The sequence below is a fragment of the Andrographis paniculata genome, unplaced genomic scaffold, assembly GCF_009805555.1.
Source record: "Andrographis paniculata isolate CXL003 unplaced genomic scaffold, ASM980555v1 Contig30END, whole genome shotgun sequence".
Taxonomy (NCBI): Eukaryota; Viridiplantae; Streptophyta; class Magnoliopsida; order Lamiales; family Acanthaceae; genus Andrographis; species Andrographis paniculata.
In genome coordinates this window covers 2,117,863-2,137,304 of record NW_026137563.1, presented here as the reverse complement: position 1 = coordinate 2,137,304, position 19,442 = coordinate 2,117,863, and the positions used below count along the sequence as shown (strand labels likewise).

Genomic DNA, 19,442 nt, shown 5'->3' with positions numbered 1-19,442 from the left:
TTATTAATAGCTATTTTAATTATACACGTAACTTTCGGATTTTGGTACTGTCCCTGTTGCCTTCCATTTAAGCTTCTGTTATCTTTTTCAGTTTTATTTTATTTTTTAAAATTTTGTTACCAAAAGAGCAACTATCAATAATTGCGTCAGGTCCAAAAGGATCCATAATAATGTCACTCTAATTGGACTATTAACTTTTTCATGACTTTGAAAGCAGGATGTGAAGTGAAATAATTTTATACAAATATTATACATAAAAATAAAAAACACATTTTCTTAATATATTAATTAATGTAGCATATGGTCATTATATAAATTTAAAATTCCAATAATTAAATAAAATTACTTTCTTCATTATATATATATATAGTTAAAAATTGGAGGAAAAAATGCATTAAAAGCGCTGCGTTTAAAAAGAATCGCTTTTCCGTAACCACGCTTTTGCTTTTTAGCAAAATTCTGTTTGAGCCGTTGGTTGGTTTTGGCGGTTGATTTCAAGGGGTCGTATAAGGAGTTCGTCCAACAATCGCCGAATTCCTTTGTGGATTCTCCGAATCGCAGGTAATTGCATTGCGGTTAGCCTCTGGTTTCAAATATCCATGAAACAATGGCCACCGTATAACATCTATCTGCATTTTGTATTTGTTGCCTGTTTCGATTTCCTCTCGTTTTCCTGCTGACCTAGAATGGGTTATCTCAGATTTCGATTGTTGTTCTTAATATAAATTCTCAGAATATTATCTAGGGCAATTTTATAGATCGTTTTAATATACAAGGTGAGCCAATCAGGCCATATTCCAATTCTTTCCGAACTGGATTTTTTTTATGAATCGGGGAGGATTAATTTTGTTGAGATGCTTTTAAACTGCAATTGATTTTACGTGTTGAAACGGATGCTAAGAAATATAAGAAGATATCACATTTTGGTAGTGAAAATCATGTGGAATTTTTTAAGGTTATGAAGCTTATATTTTGATGTTGTACATAATTTATATGCTAACAACGTAAATAAGTATGTGGTTAGTTTATCTCATCCAGGGGAAAATAGCTTATACGATAACCTTATTTTGCAGCAGAAGAAAAGGGCTGTAAATCTTCGACATAAACCATTGTGTCCCCTTCTTTGTACAAGCTACGTACAAAGAGAGGGACTTATATATACCTTGTTGATTCTTTTCAAGCACATTTGGTTGGAACAGAAAGAGGATAGGGATTGGGAATGAGGTCAGTTGTTGGAGAAGGGCCAGGGGAACCTAACTCTCGAAATTCAGGTGCACAAGAGGAGAAAATCTTTGTTGCTGTTAGGTTGAGGCCACTGAATGCAAAAGAATTGGCAAAAAATGAAGTCTCAGATTGGGAATGTATCAACAGCACTACCATCTTATTCAGGAACTCCCTCCAAGATCGATCGTTGGCTCCAACGCCCTACACCTTTGGTATGGGATTTGATAATAGATTCTTTGTTATTCGTTGTCAGAATTAGAAAATGCCTTGGATCATGAGGTGCATCTTCTTTTTGTACAGAAATTGATTGTGCATGAACTTTATCAGGAAAACAATTTTATTTAGTATTAACTTAGTCTGAAAGTTACAACAAGAGAAGTAGAGTGGAATCAGAAAAGTAGGGTGCTAATTATCTAGTTCCAATATTATGGTCATCTGATGCATGTCATTTTTGTTTATTTGAACTATTTTTGAGTCTATATTGGTATCAAACTGAGGACAGATAGAGTATTTGGGGGCAACTGTTCCACAAGTCAAGTGTATGAGGAATCTGCGAAAAAGATCGCCCTCTCTGTGTTGAGTGGAATCAATTGTGAGTATCTTGCCTTTGAAACACAGTTCCTGTTGTTTTCTCATAATAATTTCAAGCTTATCCATGACTAGATTTCCTCTCCAGCCACTATTTTTGCATATGGGCAGACGAGTAGTGGAAAGACATACACCATGAGTGGAATTACCGAATGTGCAGTGGCTGATATATATGACTACATAAACAAGGTATGTCAGAATCATGAAAACTTGAGTATTGATATGAATCATACTCTGTTCTGAGTTTGTCTAACTTATTGTTTGAACAATTAAAGCATCCAGAGAGGAAATACGTTATGAAATTTTCTGCCTTGGAGATTTACAATGAAACAGTCAAAGATCTCCTTTGCCCGGATGGAGCTCCACTTAGACTTCGAGATGATTCAGAGGTATAACAAGAGCTTCTGAAATCTTGGAAGAAAACTGTAATTTTGTAATGTTAATTACATTTTCTGTTACAGAGAGGAACTATTGTCGATAAACTTACAGAAGTGATTCCAGCAGATGCAGACCATCTATTCGAGCTGTTGTCATATTGTGAAGGTTAGAACACTTAGCAATCAGTCAATCACTGTTCTTTAAGTAACACTTGGAATTACCGTTAGCATTATTGTTTTGATCCAGCTCAAAGGCAAACAGGAGAGACTCATCTCAACGAACGTAGCTCCAGATCTCATCAAATTCTTCGCCTGGTAATATGCTTCTCAAACTAGATTGTTATGAGGTTGGGAAAGTTCATTACAGTTTGCTGAATTCCTTCCTATTTGATTGATGTTCCTGCAGACTATTGAAAGCAAAGCTCATCAACACTTCGGTGTGGAAAGTATAAGCACTCTTTCAGCTACTGTGGTATGAATGTCTTAGTTGCAGGTGCATGTATCACAGCATATCGATTCTCAGGACATTTCATAAAATGTTTTCTGGGAACAGAATTTTGTTGATCTTGCGGGCAGTGAACGTGCTTCTCAGACATTATCGCGCGGCACAAGACTAAAAGAAGGTTCCCACATAAACCGAAGTTTGCTAACGCTTGGAACAGTTGTGCGTAAATTAAGGTGTGTTTCCTCACATGTTATCTTTGGAAATAGCATTCTCTTCCAGGAAGAACAAGGAATTGAATTGAATTGATCAGACCATTTTTAACATCAGTAGTAGACGGCATATCTATTTAACTATGTCTGTGTAATCATCTTACCAATCATGTTCTGATGCAGCAAAGGAAGAAATGGACACATTCCATACAGAGATTCCAAGCTGACTCGAATTTTACAAAACGCGTTGGGCGGCAATGCCAGGACCATGATTATTTGCACCTTGAGCGCGGCTCGCTCCCAGGTTGAGCAATCAAAAAACACACTTGTGTTCGCTAGCTGCGCCAAGCAAGTTAGCACGAATTCACGAATCAATGTGTCAATGTCTGAAAAAGCACTAGTGAAGCAGCTGCAAACCAATCTAACCAATCTGGAGAATGAGCTGAGGAACCTACGCTCGATTTCTGCTGCTTCTGTTTCTGCATCAGCACTGAAAGAGAAAGAACTCCTTATTGAGAAGGTAATTAGTAACTTTTTATTTAGTTAAATACTTGCATTCTAACAAAGAACTGTTCGCCTATCCCAAATCTTGCAGATGGAAATAGAGATGAAAGAAATTGCTTATCAACGGGACTTGGCTCTCTCACGTGTTGAGAGTATGATACGTTCAGGATCATCCTCCCAAACATCAAAATCTTCGGTCTGTTACATTCCATAATAAGATGAGTTATCGAATGAAGTTTGGTAAAATGCTCTGTCATTTTCATGTTTCCTCTTGGCTTTTTTCCTACAGAGTGATATGAATTACTCTAAGAAAGATTCAGACGAATATTCAGTATCGGAAGCATCCGAGATATATGATCCCCATAGGTTCGATAATTTACCAAGTACAGTTCCCCTTTCCAACCCTGTAGATGGCCTCATTCCCCACAAGAGTGAAGATCTGTTCCCTGAGAACAATGAGGAGCAATTTTTTTCCGACAACGCATCCCTGACGCAATACATTGATAAGTACTTTGGTCCCGATCCGTGCAGTGATTGGGAAAAAATTGCTGAAGAAACTAAAAAGAAATCTGAAGATAACTGCACGGACGTCCAATCCACAGAGATTGATTCAACCAATACAGTTCCAGTTTCAAACATGCTGCCAATGCAGGATGAAGATCTTGCTTCAGGTTGGATATGAAATCTCTAAATTCTTCTGAAAAGCTCAGGTTTTCGGTGTTTTCTTCCCTGTATAATAACTCTTCTTGATATTTTACATTTAAGGCTTGGGTTCTTGTTCATCAGACGACAATGCATCCGATCCATATCTCAGCAAATCAAGAAGCAGTAGCTGTGCAGTTGTTGTTCACATGACAGTCACTGAATCCACAAGTTTCGAAGGCCCGAAAGACAACGGAAATGAAGCTGGCAATCAAGCAGAACCATCCATTGTTGAAGCAGTGGATGATACTGAAAGTGAATTCAGAAAGGATTCTATGGATGAGGAAGAACAAAGCATCGTCGATGGTAGGGATGAGCAAGAAGAAGAAGTAATCCCACTAGATCCAGAGAAGCAAATTGAGTCTGATATGGTGAGATTGGACCCTTTGCTTGTTTGAGCAGTCATTTTCCATCAAGATTGATTTTCGAATGGTTGGACCAGTAACCAAAGGACTAATTCATCGGCTGCATTGAGGTGTTTGTTTATAATTTGTGTTTACTGTTGTGAGAACCTTTTTAGCAGGGCATGGAGGAGGAAAGAACAACCAGTAAACCTGAACCAGTCGAAGCTGCAGAAGTTGGCTTAGTTGAAACTGTGAACAATAAGGAATCTGTTGCTGAATGGTCAGCAGAATATGAGAGGAAGATCAAAGAAATAATCCAACTTTGGGATGCTTGCCATATTCCTTTGATCCACAGAACCTACTTTTTCCTCCTCTTCAAAGGAGATCCCTCAGATGCCATTTACATCGAAGTAGAGCTTAGGAGACTCGCATTTCTCAAGAATTCGATTAACAGTGCTGTGGAAGATGATCCATCGAGGTACTCTCTTTATCAGCAAATGAAGCTAAGTAGGAGGCAATGAAACCTTACTTGCATTGTTAATGTATCTTGGCTCTCGATGGCAGCACAAAGGCTCTCAACCGGGAAAGGGATATGCTGAGTAGAAGAATGCTTAGGAAGATCTCAAGCAAAGAAAGGGAGGAGCTGTACGCCAAGTGGGGCGTAGACATAAAGTCGAAGCAGAGGAGGGCTCAGCTGTGCCAGAAGCTGTGGACTGATACCACAAACATGGATCACATCCAAGAAAGCGCCGCATTAGTATCAAAATTGATGGGCTTCAAGGAACCAGGGGAAGTCACCAAAGAAATGTTTGGGTTGAGCTTCACACCAAAGCCCGGAGCCTTTCGCTGGAGGAGCAGCTTGCCTTCCATGATGCAAGGCCTTCTGGAAACTGTGTACTGAATTATTGCTACTACTGAAATTCTGGCTAGGCTTGTGACTGAGAATGCTTCCACACCCAATCTATTGAAGATGACTTATTAAGCTATTGAATCAGTTTTGATCTGTAGCTGCCATGGAGACAAATTTTGTATTAGCTCCAGAAAATCGATTGGGTGGATTCTGGGCAGGCTTATTAGGTACCCATGCCTCCTGCAATTCTGAAAAAAGACTTAAGAGATATATGAAGGTGACTTAATCCCAAGAAGTACATAAATCAGCTTGCATGGAGGTATGTAAAACTTTGGATTTATAAGATCACAGAGTATCAACATATGGATCAAGATTTAAGCACAGCCCCCTCCACAATTTTCCAACCTGAATTACCACACATCATCTCATACCGGGTCGTGTAAGTCGTACTATATGAATCGTTGTTCTCAGGATGAGCAACATCGGTCAGCTGTGCTGACTCCTCCAGGGTTGCTTCCACAATAGCACGCCGGCCGTCCATTGATACAGTTACATTGTCGATGTTAAGGTTCAAAAGTTTGTAGTCCCAGAACCAGCCATGTTGTGCAATTTCCATAGCTCTATCAGTCCAGATTTTAAGCATTTGGCCATCCAATACCTGCCAGAATACGTTTGTTCGCTCAAGTCATATCACAGCTATGTCATGTAATGGTCCCATATATGCAAGTGAAATGCAAAATGTTTTAGGGAAGAAGAAAGAAGCCGAAGCACAAATTTTAGGTTCTGTTGGATGAAAAGTATGTAAAACCAGAAACGAAAAGAAGATGATAAATGTCAGGCAATAGCAATATACAACATAATAATAAGCAATGAAGATATGGGCCATTAATTACAAAAAACAGGAGGTTGGGTAGGGCGGTGATCCACTGACACCATCGAAAAGGGTTATATACTCCATTCTCAGTGTTAAGTTTAGTAAAAGTTAATAAGTACAGGTGAAAATGGATAAGAGATTCTTACCTCAGACAATGTTTCAAGATTGTGATCAGGGCCAAGAGCTAGGGACTTGATATTTTGCCACTTGCACACAAGGGCTTCGGCAAATCTTGCATCCATTCGAGGTACGTCTTCAAGACTTTCTACCAGAGAGGGTTCTGAAAATTTTATTTTGCAGTTATGCACAAGGAAAACCACGGACCACGAAACATGGGAGTAAAAAAGTCCCTTCTTTGGTTATATAAACAAATCTTGTTTTCTCTTTCTTTTTGAGGTAAAGTATAATAACATTTAGTAATCAAGTCATACCCACATTGATGACACTGGAAGACATAGCTACTTTGGAGGAGTCTTTAGGTAGATTGGAGGAGCCATTGCGAATAGGAAGGAATTTCAACCCAGCTAAAGTCAGTAAACCTACTGCTACTCCCGCACATGTGATCTTTACAGTTGCATTTTTTATATAGTCGGTATTGATCTCTTGCCCATCAGAATGAACCATTTCGGGAACTCCATCAGTGTGATAATCCTCTTGATTGAAATTAAGTCCTTGCTCCTCAATCTCAACCGGTAGACCAGGACCTTTTATCACGTTCTCCTCAAAACGTCTGACAGTCTTTTCTGCATTACCAAGAGGAAAAACTTTCTGCAGTGCCTGAAGTGTGCTAACCTTCACATTATCAAGAGCAGCAGTAGCTTCAGCTCCAATTCTAGCTATAGCTGCTGCCACTGCCAAAGGAGAACGTCCAACACCTTCCAGCCTTTCTAAATATCTCAAGACTGTTGGATCATCATAATAATCTCCTAGCTTGAAATTGATATCTTGGGTTTCTCTAAATCTAGGAAATACAACCTCCATCAGCCATGTCTCCAATAGTTTGCATAGTCCAGGAAGGAGATCATTTTCTTCATCATCCAGTGAGTGTTCTACAACAAAGTTAACAATGGATGGATCTCTGTAAGGGGAGTCTTCTCTGTCCAAGCCCAACCAGGAACGGAGCTCATCAACCTCACCAACCAGAAGAGAACAAAGGCCCCTTTCAAGGGCAAAATCAATTTCTCGGTTTTCTTGGACACTATGGGCAGGTAGAGAGCTCCCCACAGATGAAATCTTGGTCTGCTGAAGTTGTTGAAATAAATTGTCTGCATCCTTAATGAGATGAGGCTTTTTGCCTAGGAAGGCCTGTGAAACTAAAGCAAGTGCCACTCCATAAACTTCAAAACTTTCAGCAGGTATGTTACTTGGGGTTGTGGCAAACAGATCAACCTTCAAAAGGAAAGAATGGAATCTTCAAACATACTTCCTAAAGCTAATTTTGGTTCATTACGAAGAAAGAGGAGACAGAATCTCAACATAATATCTTACCTGCTCTGCAGCTGTCATCCGCAGAAATGCCTCATTCATAAAATCTTCACGTGTAAATCCACCGGCGACTGCCGCTGCACCTCCTCCTCCCACAGCCCATAAAATATTTCGCACACCTTGCAGACCTTCATCTCTTCTCGACTTGTACTCAGCCTCTAGTGGTAAAGATAAGAGCTCGAGGACACAGCGAGGTGTGATTTCTTCTAGTGTCTCATCAATCTGTGCTTGCAAGTGAGGGGCAAGGTTGCTTGCACCTTCTTCCTGCACTCAAAAGGTTTATATTTTCATTTTAATACTTCAAATTGCCAAGGCTAGGATTCTGAGGATCAGTAACACTAAGCACGATGAAATAAAGTAGAAACAGAGATTCCATGCTTTTTATTCCATTGTTGAATGATCAACAGCAGAGAGATAATACTCATCATTGAGCATGGATTCATAATGAACAAATGTTTGCAGCAACTAATGTGATGCATTTCAGATCACCATGTGATAATGCAAGCAGTCACGAAGTGGAACATAATGCATAGAGAGTTACAAAACCACTTCAATGTTTAAAACCAATTGATAACAAGATGCAAGCCAAGTGACATCATGATTAATACTCTAACCTGCAGCAGCTTGAGGGCCATCTCAAGAACTTCACAACCTCTTACAAAATCTGGAGGTGTTAGTGCCATGGCATCCCTGGATAAATCAACATAAGCAAGTGCCATTGACAATACCACATCCTGCTTGAATGACTTTGGCAGCCTTTCCTTCAACAGGTTTTCCCCAATTTGAAGAACTAATTCTGTCTCACCAGACTCTTGGAGAACACACAGCGCTCCAGCAACCTATGAAACCGATACAGCAGAAAATGCTGTTCTTAAATCTAGTGAATAATATAACATTAACAACATTCTCATTTGATAATTTTGGGAACAAATAAAGTTTCTATAACAAAAATTCGTTCATGAAGCCTAAAAGAAACGCGTCAGTTGCTTTCAAAGACAATAATGTCAACAAAGCTGTCTCGGAGATACAATTATTTGCTGAAAATGGTTGTATAGATAACAATTACCATGAATTTTGTTCAAATAACATCTATTGTGAGTTGTGACTCTTAAGAGAAAGAAAACCTTATCCCAGGGCACTTGAGTGAGAATCGTATCAAATTCATCATCCGCGAGGCCCTGATTGTACTCCCTGCGAGAACTAGGGTTTGCTAGGGTTTCACAAGCAGCTTGAAGAATCTGCCGCCGACTAATTAGCGCCTCGTTGCTGTATCCATACTGCGGCGGCTTTGAAACCCTAGCATCGTAGGCTCGTCGAATGCCGTCGCCGAGGAAATGCGGTTCGGCGCCAAGGATACGATAGAAATCCAGCGGCATCGACATCTGGCGCTCTGGAAGAGGAGGGAGAGGAGCCGGCGGTGAAGACGTCGCGACGTCGGAATTATCCAAAGTCGAGGGGAGGAATTGAAAGTCCGCGATAAGGCGATCCGCCCATTTGCTGGTGGCCGGGCCGCCGCTCACGGCAGCGTATGGACTGAAATGCGGTTTCTTCGAAGGCGGCGGAGGCGACAGTAAACGAGGAGTGTAGATTCCGACGCTCAGCTGCGTCAATGCTTTCATTTTGCTTTTTCGGAGTTTTTTCAGTGTGAATTGCCGCAGAAATATCCCATTTATACAAGATTCCAAATTTACACCCAATACTCAAAAATAAATTAAAATAAAAATAAAATACTGTCACTCACTCCATAATAGAATTACACAATTGATTAATTGAACATATCTAAACAATTGTTCTGTACAAATAGCGAACTGATAAAAAACCTGAGTTAATTGTTATACAGATATAAGGCCCTCCGGGAGGCTGCCGGCGGAGTCTTGGCCGGACTCGGGCAACAAAATTTTCCGGCAAGCATACACCACAGCTGAATGGAAAGCCAGGGGATAATCTATAAACACGAAATGACCGGCCTGCATATAAAAACAATCGATATAGCATGAAAAAGAAGGCACCATTGAATCTCTGGACATTAAAATTACAACCTGGGGAACCCTGATGATCTCGCAAGGAACCTTCATTTTCTTGCGAGCTGCCACTGCTCCTTGGTAGTTCATCCAATCCCCGACGCCGTATACGAACGTAGTCGGCACTTTCCATTTGGATGCACTGCACACAATGTAACACAGTGAAACGATACGGGTGACGGGGGTGAGCGGATTGGGACATTTGATACTCACCATTGCAACAGAGACACCCGAGGAAAGGCTCCGAAGGAGAATATATACTTTAAGCACAGTTCGCCGCTGGCTTTAGCTGCCAGGGTATGGTACATGTAATCTTCGAGATGTAGAACGGCTATGGTTCAGAGTACTTTCAGTACATATGGATGTCTAAAAGGAAAAGCAAACAATCCCCACCTGTAAGTAATCTTGATTCTTCCTCGCTCAACAAACTTGCTTCTGAATACGAGCCGAACCTAGAACTTGTGTATCTGCGAACGAGGCCTTTACCCCAAGGACCTAAACCCCTTAATTAGGAGAAAATATGGTTATGATCACAGACAGTTCAAAGATTACAACAATGGCAGAACAAGGAAAGATGGGAGTTTCAGGAAAACAGCAAGCACCTTATAAGCTTTTGCGGAGTAAAATTCGACTCCCATAGATGATTTATAATCACACCTTTCCAGGTTGATCTAAATCGAGTGAGAGCTTCAGTCTGATGTTCCGTTTCTGAAGCAAATCCAGCAGGTCCCACTAAAATCAAGTGCTGAATGTGCTCGGGATGCTGCAACAAGCATAATAGATCACATCGATAATAGGATAACGGATCATTTGACCTAACAGGTCTATTATCGAACTAGGTTTGTTCATATATGAGAAAAATCGATAATAGAGGTTTGCCTTGTGTGCGTATTTAGAAGCAACATATCCTCCAAAAGAATGCCCGAGTAAAATGAAGTTCGTAAGGCCTTTCGCCTTGCGCCATTCCTCAAAGGAGTCAATAAACCATGCCTCAGTTTCTGCAACATAATGTACATAAAATAAAAATATGCCTTCCGTAAAATTTATGCCCTACCAAGCCATAGAAATATGCACATCGAAAACCAAGAACCATTATTTTCACTCGGACAAACACTATCGAGTATCACCACCCAATTGGCAGAATAATTCATTTGCAAAAACAACTAACCTTCAGTGCTTTTACATTTGAAATCAGGCCTACTGGATCCACCCCAACTGCAAAGAAATATGGAGTTGAGTCCTTATCAGTTACTCCATCTCCATAAAGGATTATTTATTTTGCTTTCACATATTTCTTCTACAGCAAAGAAGGAAAGATTTGCAGGGAAAATGGAGTAATCTCTTCAACTTATATTTACTGTAATACATACATATGCGATCTTATTTTTCGAATTATGTATAACTATAAAGCAAATCATTCAAAAACGAAGAGGAAAATTGTGATAAAGAATATGATCTTTCTGTGATTGGAATGAATGGAAAATCACACTTACCCAAGCTGATCGATCGCTATCACTTTGAAATGTTTTGCAAGCGCGTCAAAGTTGCGGAAGAAGAAGCCTTGAGAAGCGCCATATCCATGCACCAAAACCAGAGTCGGAGACCCCTCTCTGCTATCAAACGTCACAGTATTTATGAATCTCGGAGCATTGCTAGACGACCGGAACCACCGGATATTCGATCCCGGCGGACACGACCCGATATCAACTCGCTCCTGCTGGTAGGGAGTCCTGAAAATTTACCAATACAAAACTAAATTTCTAAAATTAAGAGGCCGGATACGCCAAATTAGGGTTCTTACGAAACTCGGATTACTTGAGGAGAGACAGCAGGCGCTTCTCGGAGGCGATGATGTGGTCGGTAGAGGTCGGTTTCCACCGCAACACCTTGGGCCATAGCAAGCGTTTCTTCCTTTCGGCAGCGGCGGCGGATGAGCTTCCTTCCTCCGCCATTTTGAATGATGATTTGACGAGTTGATCTGGACCATCCCTGCAGGACAATTCTGGTACAATGGAAAATTCTATGTATGGTTATATTAATACACGCGTCGCCATTATTCTGCGGAGGTGAAAGCTCCCATTTTTAAGAATGGAAAGAGAATTGTGAATTGCTAGCAAGTCGAAAAAAATATATAAACAGGCAAAGTCGCCATATATGTAGCTCAACGTAAATTCGTGGTTCAACAAAACAATACAGGCAAGAGTCCAAATGGTTGTCCTGAATCAATAAAATATCAGAAGCTTTATTCATGGAAAATGCTTCCCTTTCACAATCTAACCCCACAAACATCATCCGGGCTATCATTCTCTCCGAGCAATTTCCAAACATGACTTGCAAATCCTGGCTGGAAGGGACCCAAAACAGTGCTGCAGCCAACTGCCATTCTAGTCTGCTCTAGACTGGCCGGCGCGGGAGGAAAGGATGATACCAACGATGAGGCCATACAGAGCCAAAGCCTCGGCGAAAATAAGAATAAGAATCATCCCGACAAAGAGCTTGGGTTGTTGAGCGTTGGCCCTGTCATTGAAGAAGAATGAATGAAGTTCCCAGTGTTGTATAATTGCAAGCCATTATTCAAGAATTCGGACCATGTCACAAGGGAATTCAATTGTAGCAACAAGGAGCAAAGGTGCTAAGTTGAAATACATAATGTGTACTAAATTGTATCATTGGATTCTCTCTATCCAAGTTCCATAATGATCGACAAGGAAGAAAGGCAGTGAGTATGTACTTGGTGATATCTTGCTAAAATCAATATAAGAAACATAAATTTTTCGAGCAATCTAAGAGTTTTTCTATATCTTTCATCACATACACAAAGAAGTGGACATTATATCACAGAAGAAGATCAAGGAACAAGAAAATCAAGATTCTGACTGTCACTAAACAACAGAAATCAATGCACCTCAAAATTGCAGGCATAATCTCTAACAAATGATTGACTAGATTAAAAACACATGGATCATACAGGAAGAAATGATGATTATTAACATAAAGCTGAAGAACGTTCAAACTTCAAAACCCCATGTAGGTCCAAAGCATTTGAAGAATATCGAAGTAAGCAAGTAGCAGAAAACCACAAGGATGATAAAAAGTCAAAATGACAATTCATATAACAAAGAAGATAACCTCCAAAAAAATTTAAGAAATACATCACACCGATCACCAGTGAAGAGCAATGTGAAGATGGAAAAATTAGATCAAAATGCTTATGATCCAAGTTTAATGGCAATCAGCGCAAAAGAGGACTCAAATCAGAAACATACCTAACACCAGCATCTCCGACGATTCCGATGGCCATACCAGCGGCAAGGCCGGCGAGACCACAAGCGAGTCCAGAAGATAAGTGAGCATAGCCATCGAACAAGTAGTAGGACTTGGCCTTAGGGTTAATACCTGTACTAATAATTACAGCAATAATTAAACCATAAATACCCAAAACACCAGCCATGACCACAGGCACGATGGACTTCATCACAAGCTCCGGCCTCATCACACCCATTGACGCCACACCAACACCACTCTTAGCCGTCCCATAAGCCGCGCCCATACCTACAAAACCAGAATTCATTCAATTGCGCTACAAGCGCCATCCTGAATCCTGGTGTTAACATAAGGCACCGATCGAAGAGGCATAACTCACAGGAGAATACGAGAGCTGCAGCAGCGCCGAGAAAGCCGAAGAAGGGCGCCGTTTCATCGCCGCTGAAGGTCGACGACATGGTTGACGTATTGGGGTTTCGAAGAGATCCGATCTACTGAAGTAAGGGATTGGGAGTTGAATCAATAGATCGATAGAGGCCATTGATTTGTTTCTTTCTTTCTTTTTATATTCGTGATTGTTTATGAGAATCCGAGTTGATGCAAAAGTACAATTTGCTCCTTGTTTTGTAAACTTTAAAAACAATTGAACGTTGTGCTTGTATGAATGATTTTATAGGATTTTCCATATTCATAAAATAAAATATTTAACTTTTTATATTTATTAATATTTATTTTTATATTTAAAATATTATATTAATATATCACCACAAGTGTCTTTTTTATTTATTTTAAAAAAAATTATTTAAATTTAATATTAAAATAATATTCTCTCCGTCCACACACAGTATTAGTTAAAAGTAATGTAATAATATTTTTGTCTTTACTTTTTGATGGAAAAATAATGATCTGACGTAAAGTAAGGATATTTGTGAAAAAAAATTAAGTATTTAATAAAATTTTACTTAATAATTGGACGTCACAAAATAAATTTGTATATTTTTTAACTTAGATGAATGGAATATATGATTGAGATATTTATAAATAAAAAAAGAATACATTTTCAAAAAATACGGAATATAAAGAATAAAAAATTGGAGTTAGATGTCAAAAGAAACAGTGGGTGACATTAATTTTTGCAAATAGATTTTTTAATATTTAAATTATATTGAATTATAGTAAAAGACAAAAATATCCCTATTATTTAATATAAAAGTAATAACATAGTGTAAATTAGAATTAAATAGTAACCTTATTTTTTTTTATATAGATACTATAAAAACTCAAAATGATCTTTTTGAATTGAAACATGGAATATATTTTTATCAAACCATATTTACTTTTCGATTATCATGTTAATTTAGAAAAATAGCTATAAATTTGTATTATACTATAAATAATACTCATTCGTGTCAATTCAAAATACTTTTTTACCATCATAAAAAGGGTTAAAAATATGTAATATATGATGTATACATTATTATTTATTCAGTTAACAATAAATTCGAATTTTCAACCTAAAATCAATTGACAATGGATGAAATGGTGATTCACATTTATAAACCATGAGAGTTTTTACATATTTAATAATGTAAGACAATATTTAACACTTTTCATAGATGATAATAAATACTTAATACGGACATTATGACTCGAATATTATATCGGATACAAAATAATCGTTTCACCTAAAAGTTCAATATAATTTTTAATTATTTTTTACTATAAAAAATAAAAATACATACTCTATTATAATATTAAAACTTGTACCTAGACCTAATGAATTTATTTTTACACGATATTGGATTGTTAGTTTATAAGTGTAATCAATCAGAAAAAGAACGCTGGATGAGAAAAAAAAAAAAAAAACGCGTCGTATTAAATACTAATTAAGAAATTGACAACGTACGAAAACGTGCAGCCATGTCTGAAGCAGTGGATACACATTATACTTATTAATTAATGGTAACAAATAGGGAATACTGACTACTTGATTCGGATCCAAATACCCGGACTCGGAACCTCCCGATAAACCACAAACAGAAGATAATACCCCGGCGGGGCAAGTATACTTGAACCCGGAGAAACAACCCGGACCTGATAGTTGGATCTCCCAATGGGCGTGACGTCAGCACTCCTCCGAACCTCGTTGGTAAGAACCAACATTCTCTGGTTCATCGAGAATGAATGCGTCGTATACGGCGGCGCCGCCATTGTCACTCGTATCAAGCTTCTGTTAATCCCGCCTTGAGCGGTGAAGGTGACGTTGAGCGGCTGTCCGTACCCGATTTCGGAGTGCGACGCCGGGGATGTGATTCTGGGTCGGACTTTGGCGAGTCTCGGATCCAAATAGTCCGGCGAGTAGGCCTCCAGGGTCAAATCCGTCGGGAATTGCACGCCGGCGAAAGTATCGTAAGCATGAGTATTGCTGCCGGCGACAAGAACCCGACCGTCGCGGAGCAGAATTGCAGTCGAGTGATACATACGAGGAGTGGAGGTCGACTTCTGGACCTCGAATCTTGACCCGAACCGGTTTCCCGGTCTATAGATGACCGGTTTAAGAACCGGGTCACGAGCGACGTTCCACCCGGCAGTGCCGGAGGCGGCGCCGTTGATGATCAGGACATTTCCGTTCGGTAGTAAGACCATATCGCCCATGACACGTGGCAAAGGCATGGTTTCCATGGACCACTGCGGGTTCGGGTCGGTTATCCGGATCCGGGCGCAGGTGCTCAGCGCTTTGACAAAGTTGTTGCTATTAGCACTGGTGAATGATCCGTTTGGTGCTCCGCCGCAGACCAGGACTTCGGCGGCGGGACCTTTTCCCCCGGCGGCTTGAAGGTTTGTCAGTGGAAGCAGAACAGCGGATCCTGAACTCGGGTAATTCCTCGGATCCCCACCCGGAATTGTCGGGTAGGTTCTGACAACCTGTTTTTTCACGTAGTCGAACAGAATGGCTCTGTTGTTGGCGAAAATGAACAAGTTTCCGTCGACATTCAAAAATACAAACGGGAAGAGATTGTTTTCAATGCCACGATCGTCGGTATCCCAAAGAAATGGCAAATTGTATGCTAGATCCGACCCGGGTGTTTTCGGGTAAAATTCAAAATTAAATTGACGGCGACCGCCGACGATTATCTGCCTGCCGTCGGGGAGGATCTGATTGGTAGCGTACCATCGTCTCTCTGTCAAAGCTGCATTAAATTCCTCCCAGTCGCAGGAATCATCTTTGCAGGGTTTGTAGGTCCTGACATTGCGGTCGCCGTCGTTGTAGCCGCCGGTCTGCAAAAGAGAGCCGTCGGGCATGGCTGCGCCGGAGGAGCACCAGGTGTTGGTGAGGACGTTGAGAGGACGAACTGTGTTGGAAACGACGTCGTATTCGACGGAGTGGGCAGTGCAGTCGTGCTTGAGAGTGAGATCTCTGGGATCGTCGCGGCAACGGTTGTTGGGAAGGGAGATGTTAGAGGCGCCGAAATCAGTTCTGTCCAAGATGACGACGCGGTCGGTGTTGAGAAGCTGCATGTGCATGGCGGGGACGCCGGCGTTTGGATTAAGGAGGTTCCACTCGCCGGCGCCGGCGGGATTTTGATGGAGGAGGAGAATTAAAGCCAGTGTGAGAAAAGCTGCATTGATGGCGGCCATTGGTAGTGCTGATGATGAAACTTAATTTGGGTATTTGATCTCAGAAGTTGGATTTATGGGATTTATATAGTGTTGGGAAATGAGGGACTAGGGTTTGTTCATTGTTAAGGATGTATACATTCTGACATTGTAATTAATTTAATTAGGGTTAAGGAATATTATCGTCGATCGAATATAATATATATGTATATTTGGCAGCTATGGCAGTTGAAGAATGATACTTGATGATATAATAGCGCGTATACATTTGTTTTTAAAATTACGTGGGGAATTACCTTAATAATACTGCATGCATATCGTTACAGTTATAATTAATCTAAATTATATCCACGTACGTGAAAGATATATATATATATATATTTTATTTAGGATGTAAATATTTAAAAGTTTGGTGTGGTGTTATTATTTGATCATTCTAAATATATGAAAATAATTCTGCCACTCTGTTTTATAGGTTATTTTAGTGTAGTTGTACGTACCTGTAACATTCTAAAATTTAATTAGGTACCCCAAAATGGTATATATCATATCCGAAGCAATGTTTTTTGATATTTTAAATAAGTGTTTTATATATTTTCCTCTAATCATATGAAATTCAAGAATTAGAGAGTAGTGTTATATCACAATAAATTACTCCCCACAAAATATTCCCCAACAAGATATCCGACTTGTCGATTTTATGTAAATATAAATTAAAGAACCCCTTGACTTTGCTCTCATTGGAATATAACATGTGCATTCATGCATGCATATTATAATATATATATATATATATGTATAATTGTAAGTATATTCTTAAGATATGGTTTAAACGTGGATGCTCATTTTGACCGCGCCAATATTCATGTATTAATATTTTTCATAATCTATGTATATATATGTTTAATTTATATACAAATTTATTTAATTTTTGTGAGTTCATTACTACATCAAAATTCAATAACTTGATATAAATAATTGTTGGCAAAAAGGGTTTTTTTTTGAAAAATCTAATATACATTTTGCATTTATATGTGCAAATTTTCCTTCGAGTGTCGGGCGAATTTTGGGGGAAATTTTCGATAGAATGACCTAAAACACATCAAAGCACATTCGATTTATGGGTTTACATATAATTTTTGTTACCTTAATTAGAGTGCTTATAATTTATGTTGGCTTTAATTGACATAGAAGTATTATTTGGGACAAACAATAAACATATATAAATTCACATTATATTTATATTCCTTTGTAAATAAATTATAATTTAAGGTACATTAGTGTAGTAGTGTTTGTCTGTTGGTAAAACAAGGTATATTTTGAGAAGGATGAATTTGTTGGACATATAATAATTGTGTGTGTATATATATATATATATATAAATGACTGGTTGATTAGGTGTTCTTGGACACAGATGAATATCACATATATGCATGCATTCAAGTGTTTTTAATTAATTAATTTAAATAATTTCATCAACTAGTATTTGTTAAATTCTCTTGCAATGATTACCAGTTGCATCGAAATTCTTGGTTTAAGGTAGAATTGCTGGTTACCCACCCTGAAAATAATATAAGCTATTATTATTATTATTATTATTATTCGGCTTGGATTTAAATTAATTAGGTCAGAGCAAACAATTTGTCCTAACTCCTAAATACTGTATGTAGTTATTAAGGTGATGTTTCTCTTTGTGTGGTCAATGTCAATAAGTTTTTACGTGACAAAATTATTCATATCATCAAATGATTTCGTATTTTACAAATTATGTTATAAACTGTAATTTATTTTATATTTAATATGCTACATTTAAAATTATTTTTTCATTCAAAGTATGATATCAAAAACCTATATTAACTACCACTTTGCTTCAAAATTTTACTATTACTTAGTTTAATTTGTTTTTATTTCAAAAAATAAAAAATACACTATTAAAATTTAGTTCATCCAATTCTCAATAAAAAAAATATATAACACACAACATCAAATATAACACTACTCTCTCATTCTCATATTAGTCTATTTGATCCGACATGAAAATAATAATAATAATAATAATAATAATAATAATAATAAAATACTGTATATTTTCTTTGTCTCATATTTAGTCTATTGGAATCCGACACAAAAATTTAAAAAATAAAAATTAATTTAAAAAATAATCAAAGTAAAAAGATAATTAAAGATATTTTTTTAAATTTAATTAGTAATAAAAAAGAATGAATAAAGACAATATAATAAACTTAATGATATTTTTTGTAAATAAGTATAGAATTAGGGGAATAATTAAATATTAATTATTTTATTTTATTTACTTTTCTAAATATAGTTATAAGGTAAAGTTAACAAATAGATGATAATAATAACGAAAATAAATTTCACTGATGGATAAAGTATATAAACTAAAAATCAAATAAAAATGAAACAAACCCCAACAAAATACAACTAAGGCTTTGTCCGCCAAAGCCAATTTGAATTGCGATTCTTCATAAATAATAGTAATACAAATATAAATAAAGTCAAAAATATCAAATATTTAATTTAAAATAATATATATATATATATTTTTTACATAATTTTTCATACTTCCATGAAAAATCAATCCATAAAAGAACACTGGTTGAACAAAGCCTAGACATCCTCCTAATTACTATTAATTTAAAACAATAATAATGATAACAAGACGAGACTCCAATATCCAAGCAACCACACCCTTAAGTCCCCTAAATTAGACAAGTTGAATCCATATGTGTTGGAAATGATATATAAGAACATGCATGGATGGTTTACGTTATTATCAACCTCAATTATTTCAAATATATATACAAAACCTAAAGGATGACGTGGGAACCCGCAGCCATTACCCGAAAGTGCGCATTGAGTAAACCCCGGCCGAACATAATACCCTGGAAATCAGGCCTATATATGTTGTGGCCC

At 38.0% G+C, this 19,442-nt stretch overlaps 5 protein-coding genes across 8 annotated transcripts; 1 reads left to right on the top strand and 4 right to left on the bottom strand.

Annotated features, from left to right (window-relative positions):
- Positions 1–480: 480 nt before the first annotated feature.
- On the top strand, positions 481–5,369 carry LOC127246549 (kinesin-like protein KIN-7F). The gene is made up of 15 exons (XM_051267990.1): positions 481–561; positions 1,074–1,436; positions 1,727–1,816; positions 1,901–2,001; positions 2,088–2,201; positions 2,274–2,355; positions 2,437–2,504; positions 2,596–2,661; positions 2,743–2,867; positions 3,027–3,363; positions 3,439–3,543; positions 3,637–4,018; positions 4,113–4,420; positions 4,570–4,871; positions 4,958–5,369. The coding sequence occupies exons 2-15, from the start codon at positions 1,220–1,222 to the stop codon at positions 5,292–5,294; spliced, it is 2,634 nt and encodes an 877-aa protein (XP_051123947.1). The 5' UTR covers positions 481–561; positions 1,074–1,219; the 3' UTR covers positions 5,295–5,369.
- Positions 5,370–5,489: 120 nt separating this feature from the next.
- LOC127246265 (protein ACCUMULATION AND REPLICATION OF CHLOROPLASTS 6, chloroplastic) lies at positions 5,490–9,221 on the bottom strand. 2 transcript variants are annotated; one of them, XM_051267524.1, is made up of 6 exons: positions 8,727–9,221; positions 8,217–8,441; positions 7,606–7,866; positions 6,549–7,506; positions 6,264–6,397; positions 5,490–5,901 (listed from the first exon to the last, which is right to left on the bottom strand). In XM_051267524.1, the coding sequence occupies exons 1-6, from the start codon at positions 9,219–9,221 to the stop codon at positions 5,611–5,613; spliced, it is 2,364 nt and encodes a 787-aa protein (XP_051123481.1). In that variant the 3' UTR covers positions 5,490–5,610. The 2 variants fall into 2 exon arrangements, 1 of the variants encoding a protein (XP_051123481.1); XR_007837712.1 differs by having other exon boundaries at positions 5,753–5,901; positions 6,553–7,506.
- A 192-nt stretch (positions 9,222–9,413) lies between these two features.
- On the bottom strand, positions 9,414–11,597 carry LOC127246266 (probable 1-acylglycerol-3-phosphate O-acyltransferase). Of its 3 annotated transcripts, none has more exons than XM_051267526.1 (9): positions 11,439–11,597; positions 11,117–11,353; positions 10,792–10,838; positions 10,503–10,621; positions 10,226–10,386; positions 10,017–10,126; positions 9,837–9,936; positions 9,642–9,765; positions 9,414–9,569 (listed from the first exon to the last, which is right to left on the bottom strand). In XM_051267526.1, exons 1-9 carry the CDS (start codon positions 11,573–11,575, stop codon positions 9,435–9,437), a joined length of 1,170 nt encoding a protein of 389 aa, XP_051123483.1. In that variant the 5' UTR covers positions 11,576–11,597; the 3' UTR covers positions 9,414–9,434. The 3 variants fall into 3 exon arrangements, with proteins under 3 accessions (XP_051123483.1, XP_051123484.1, XP_051123482.1); XM_051267527.1 differs by having other exon boundaries at positions 9,414–9,547; XM_051267525.1 differs by having other exon boundaries at positions 9,414–9,765.
- Positions 11,598–11,730: 133 nt separating this feature from the next.
- Positions 11,731–13,431, bottom strand: LOC127246267 (V-type proton ATPase 16 kDa proteolipid subunit). Its single transcript, XM_051267528.1, has 3 exons — positions 13,267–13,431; positions 12,890–13,175; positions 11,731–12,140 (listed from the first exon to the last, which is right to left on the bottom strand). The coding sequence occupies exons 1-3, from the start codon at positions 13,343–13,345 to the stop codon at positions 12,008–12,010; spliced, it is 498 nt and encodes a 165-aa protein (XP_051123485.1). The 5' UTR covers positions 13,346–13,431; the 3' UTR covers positions 11,731–12,007.
- A 1,328-nt stretch (positions 13,432–14,759) lies between these two features.
- On the bottom strand, positions 14,760–16,552 carry LOC127246613 (aldehyde oxidase GLOX-like). The gene has a single exon (XM_051268078.1). The coding sequence runs from the start codon at positions 16,524–16,526 to the stop codon at positions 14,871–14,873; it is 1,656 nt and encodes a 551-aa protein (XP_051124035.1). The 5' UTR covers positions 16,527–16,552; the 3' UTR covers positions 14,760–14,870.
- Positions 16,553–19,442: the final 2,890 nt, after the last annotated feature.

Bases quoted from the DNA above. Each gene is read 5' to 3' on its own strand.
- LOC127246266 (XM_051267525.1), bottom strand. From the start codon at position 11,575: ATGGCGGAGGAAGGAAGCTCATCCGCCGCCGCTGCCGAAAGGAAGAAA. The intron at 10,622-10,791 runs GTTAGTTGTTTT...ATTATGTTGCAG, and splicing joins CAAATGTAAAAGCACTGAAG to AAACTGAGGCATGGTTTATT. The intron at 10,127-10,225 runs GTGCTTGCTGTT...CTCCTAATTAAG, and splicing joins ACTCCGCAAAAGCTTATAAG to GGGTTTAGGTCCTTGGGGTA.
- LOC127246265 (XM_051267524.1), bottom strand. From the start codon at position 9,221: ATGAAAGCATTGACGCAGCTGAGCGTCGGAATCTACACTCCTCGTTTA. The intron at 7,867-8,216 runs GTTAGAGTATTA...TTTTGAGTGCAG, and splicing joins TGGCCCTCAAGCTGCTGCAG to GAAGAAGGTGCAAGCAACCT. The intron at 7,507-7,605 runs GTAAGATATTAT...TTCCTTTTGAAG, and splicing joins GGATGACAGCTGCAGAGCAG to GTTGATCTGTTTGCCACAAC.
- LOC127246267 (XM_051267528.1), bottom strand. From the start codon at position 13,345: ATGTCGTCGACCTTCAGCGGCGATGAAACGGCGCCCTTCTTCGGCTTT. The intron at 13,176-13,266 runs GTGAGTTATGCC...CTGGTTTTGTAG, and splicing joins TGCAGCTCTCGTATTCTCCT to GTATGGGCGCGGCTTATGGG. The intron at 12,141-12,889 runs GTATGTTTCTGA...CTTCAATGACAG, and splicing joins GTCGGAGATGCTGGTGTTAG to GGCCAACGCTCAACAACCCA.
- LOC127246613 (XM_051268078.1), bottom strand. From the start codon at position 16,526: ATGGCCGCCATCAATGCAGCTTTTCTCACACTGGCTTTAATTCTCCTC.
- LOC127246549 (XM_051267990.1), top strand. From the start codon at position 1,220: ATGAGGTCAGTTGTTGGAGAAGGGCCAGGGGAACCTAACTCTCGAAAT. The intron at 2,505-2,595 runs GTAATATGCTTC...ATGTTCCTGCAG, and splicing joins CTCATCAAATTCTTCGCCTG to ACTATTGAAAGCAAAGCTCA. The intron at 4,019-4,112 runs GTTGGATATGAA...TTTACATTTAAG, and splicing joins GGATGAAGATCTTGCTTCAG to GCTTGGGTTCTTGTTCATCA.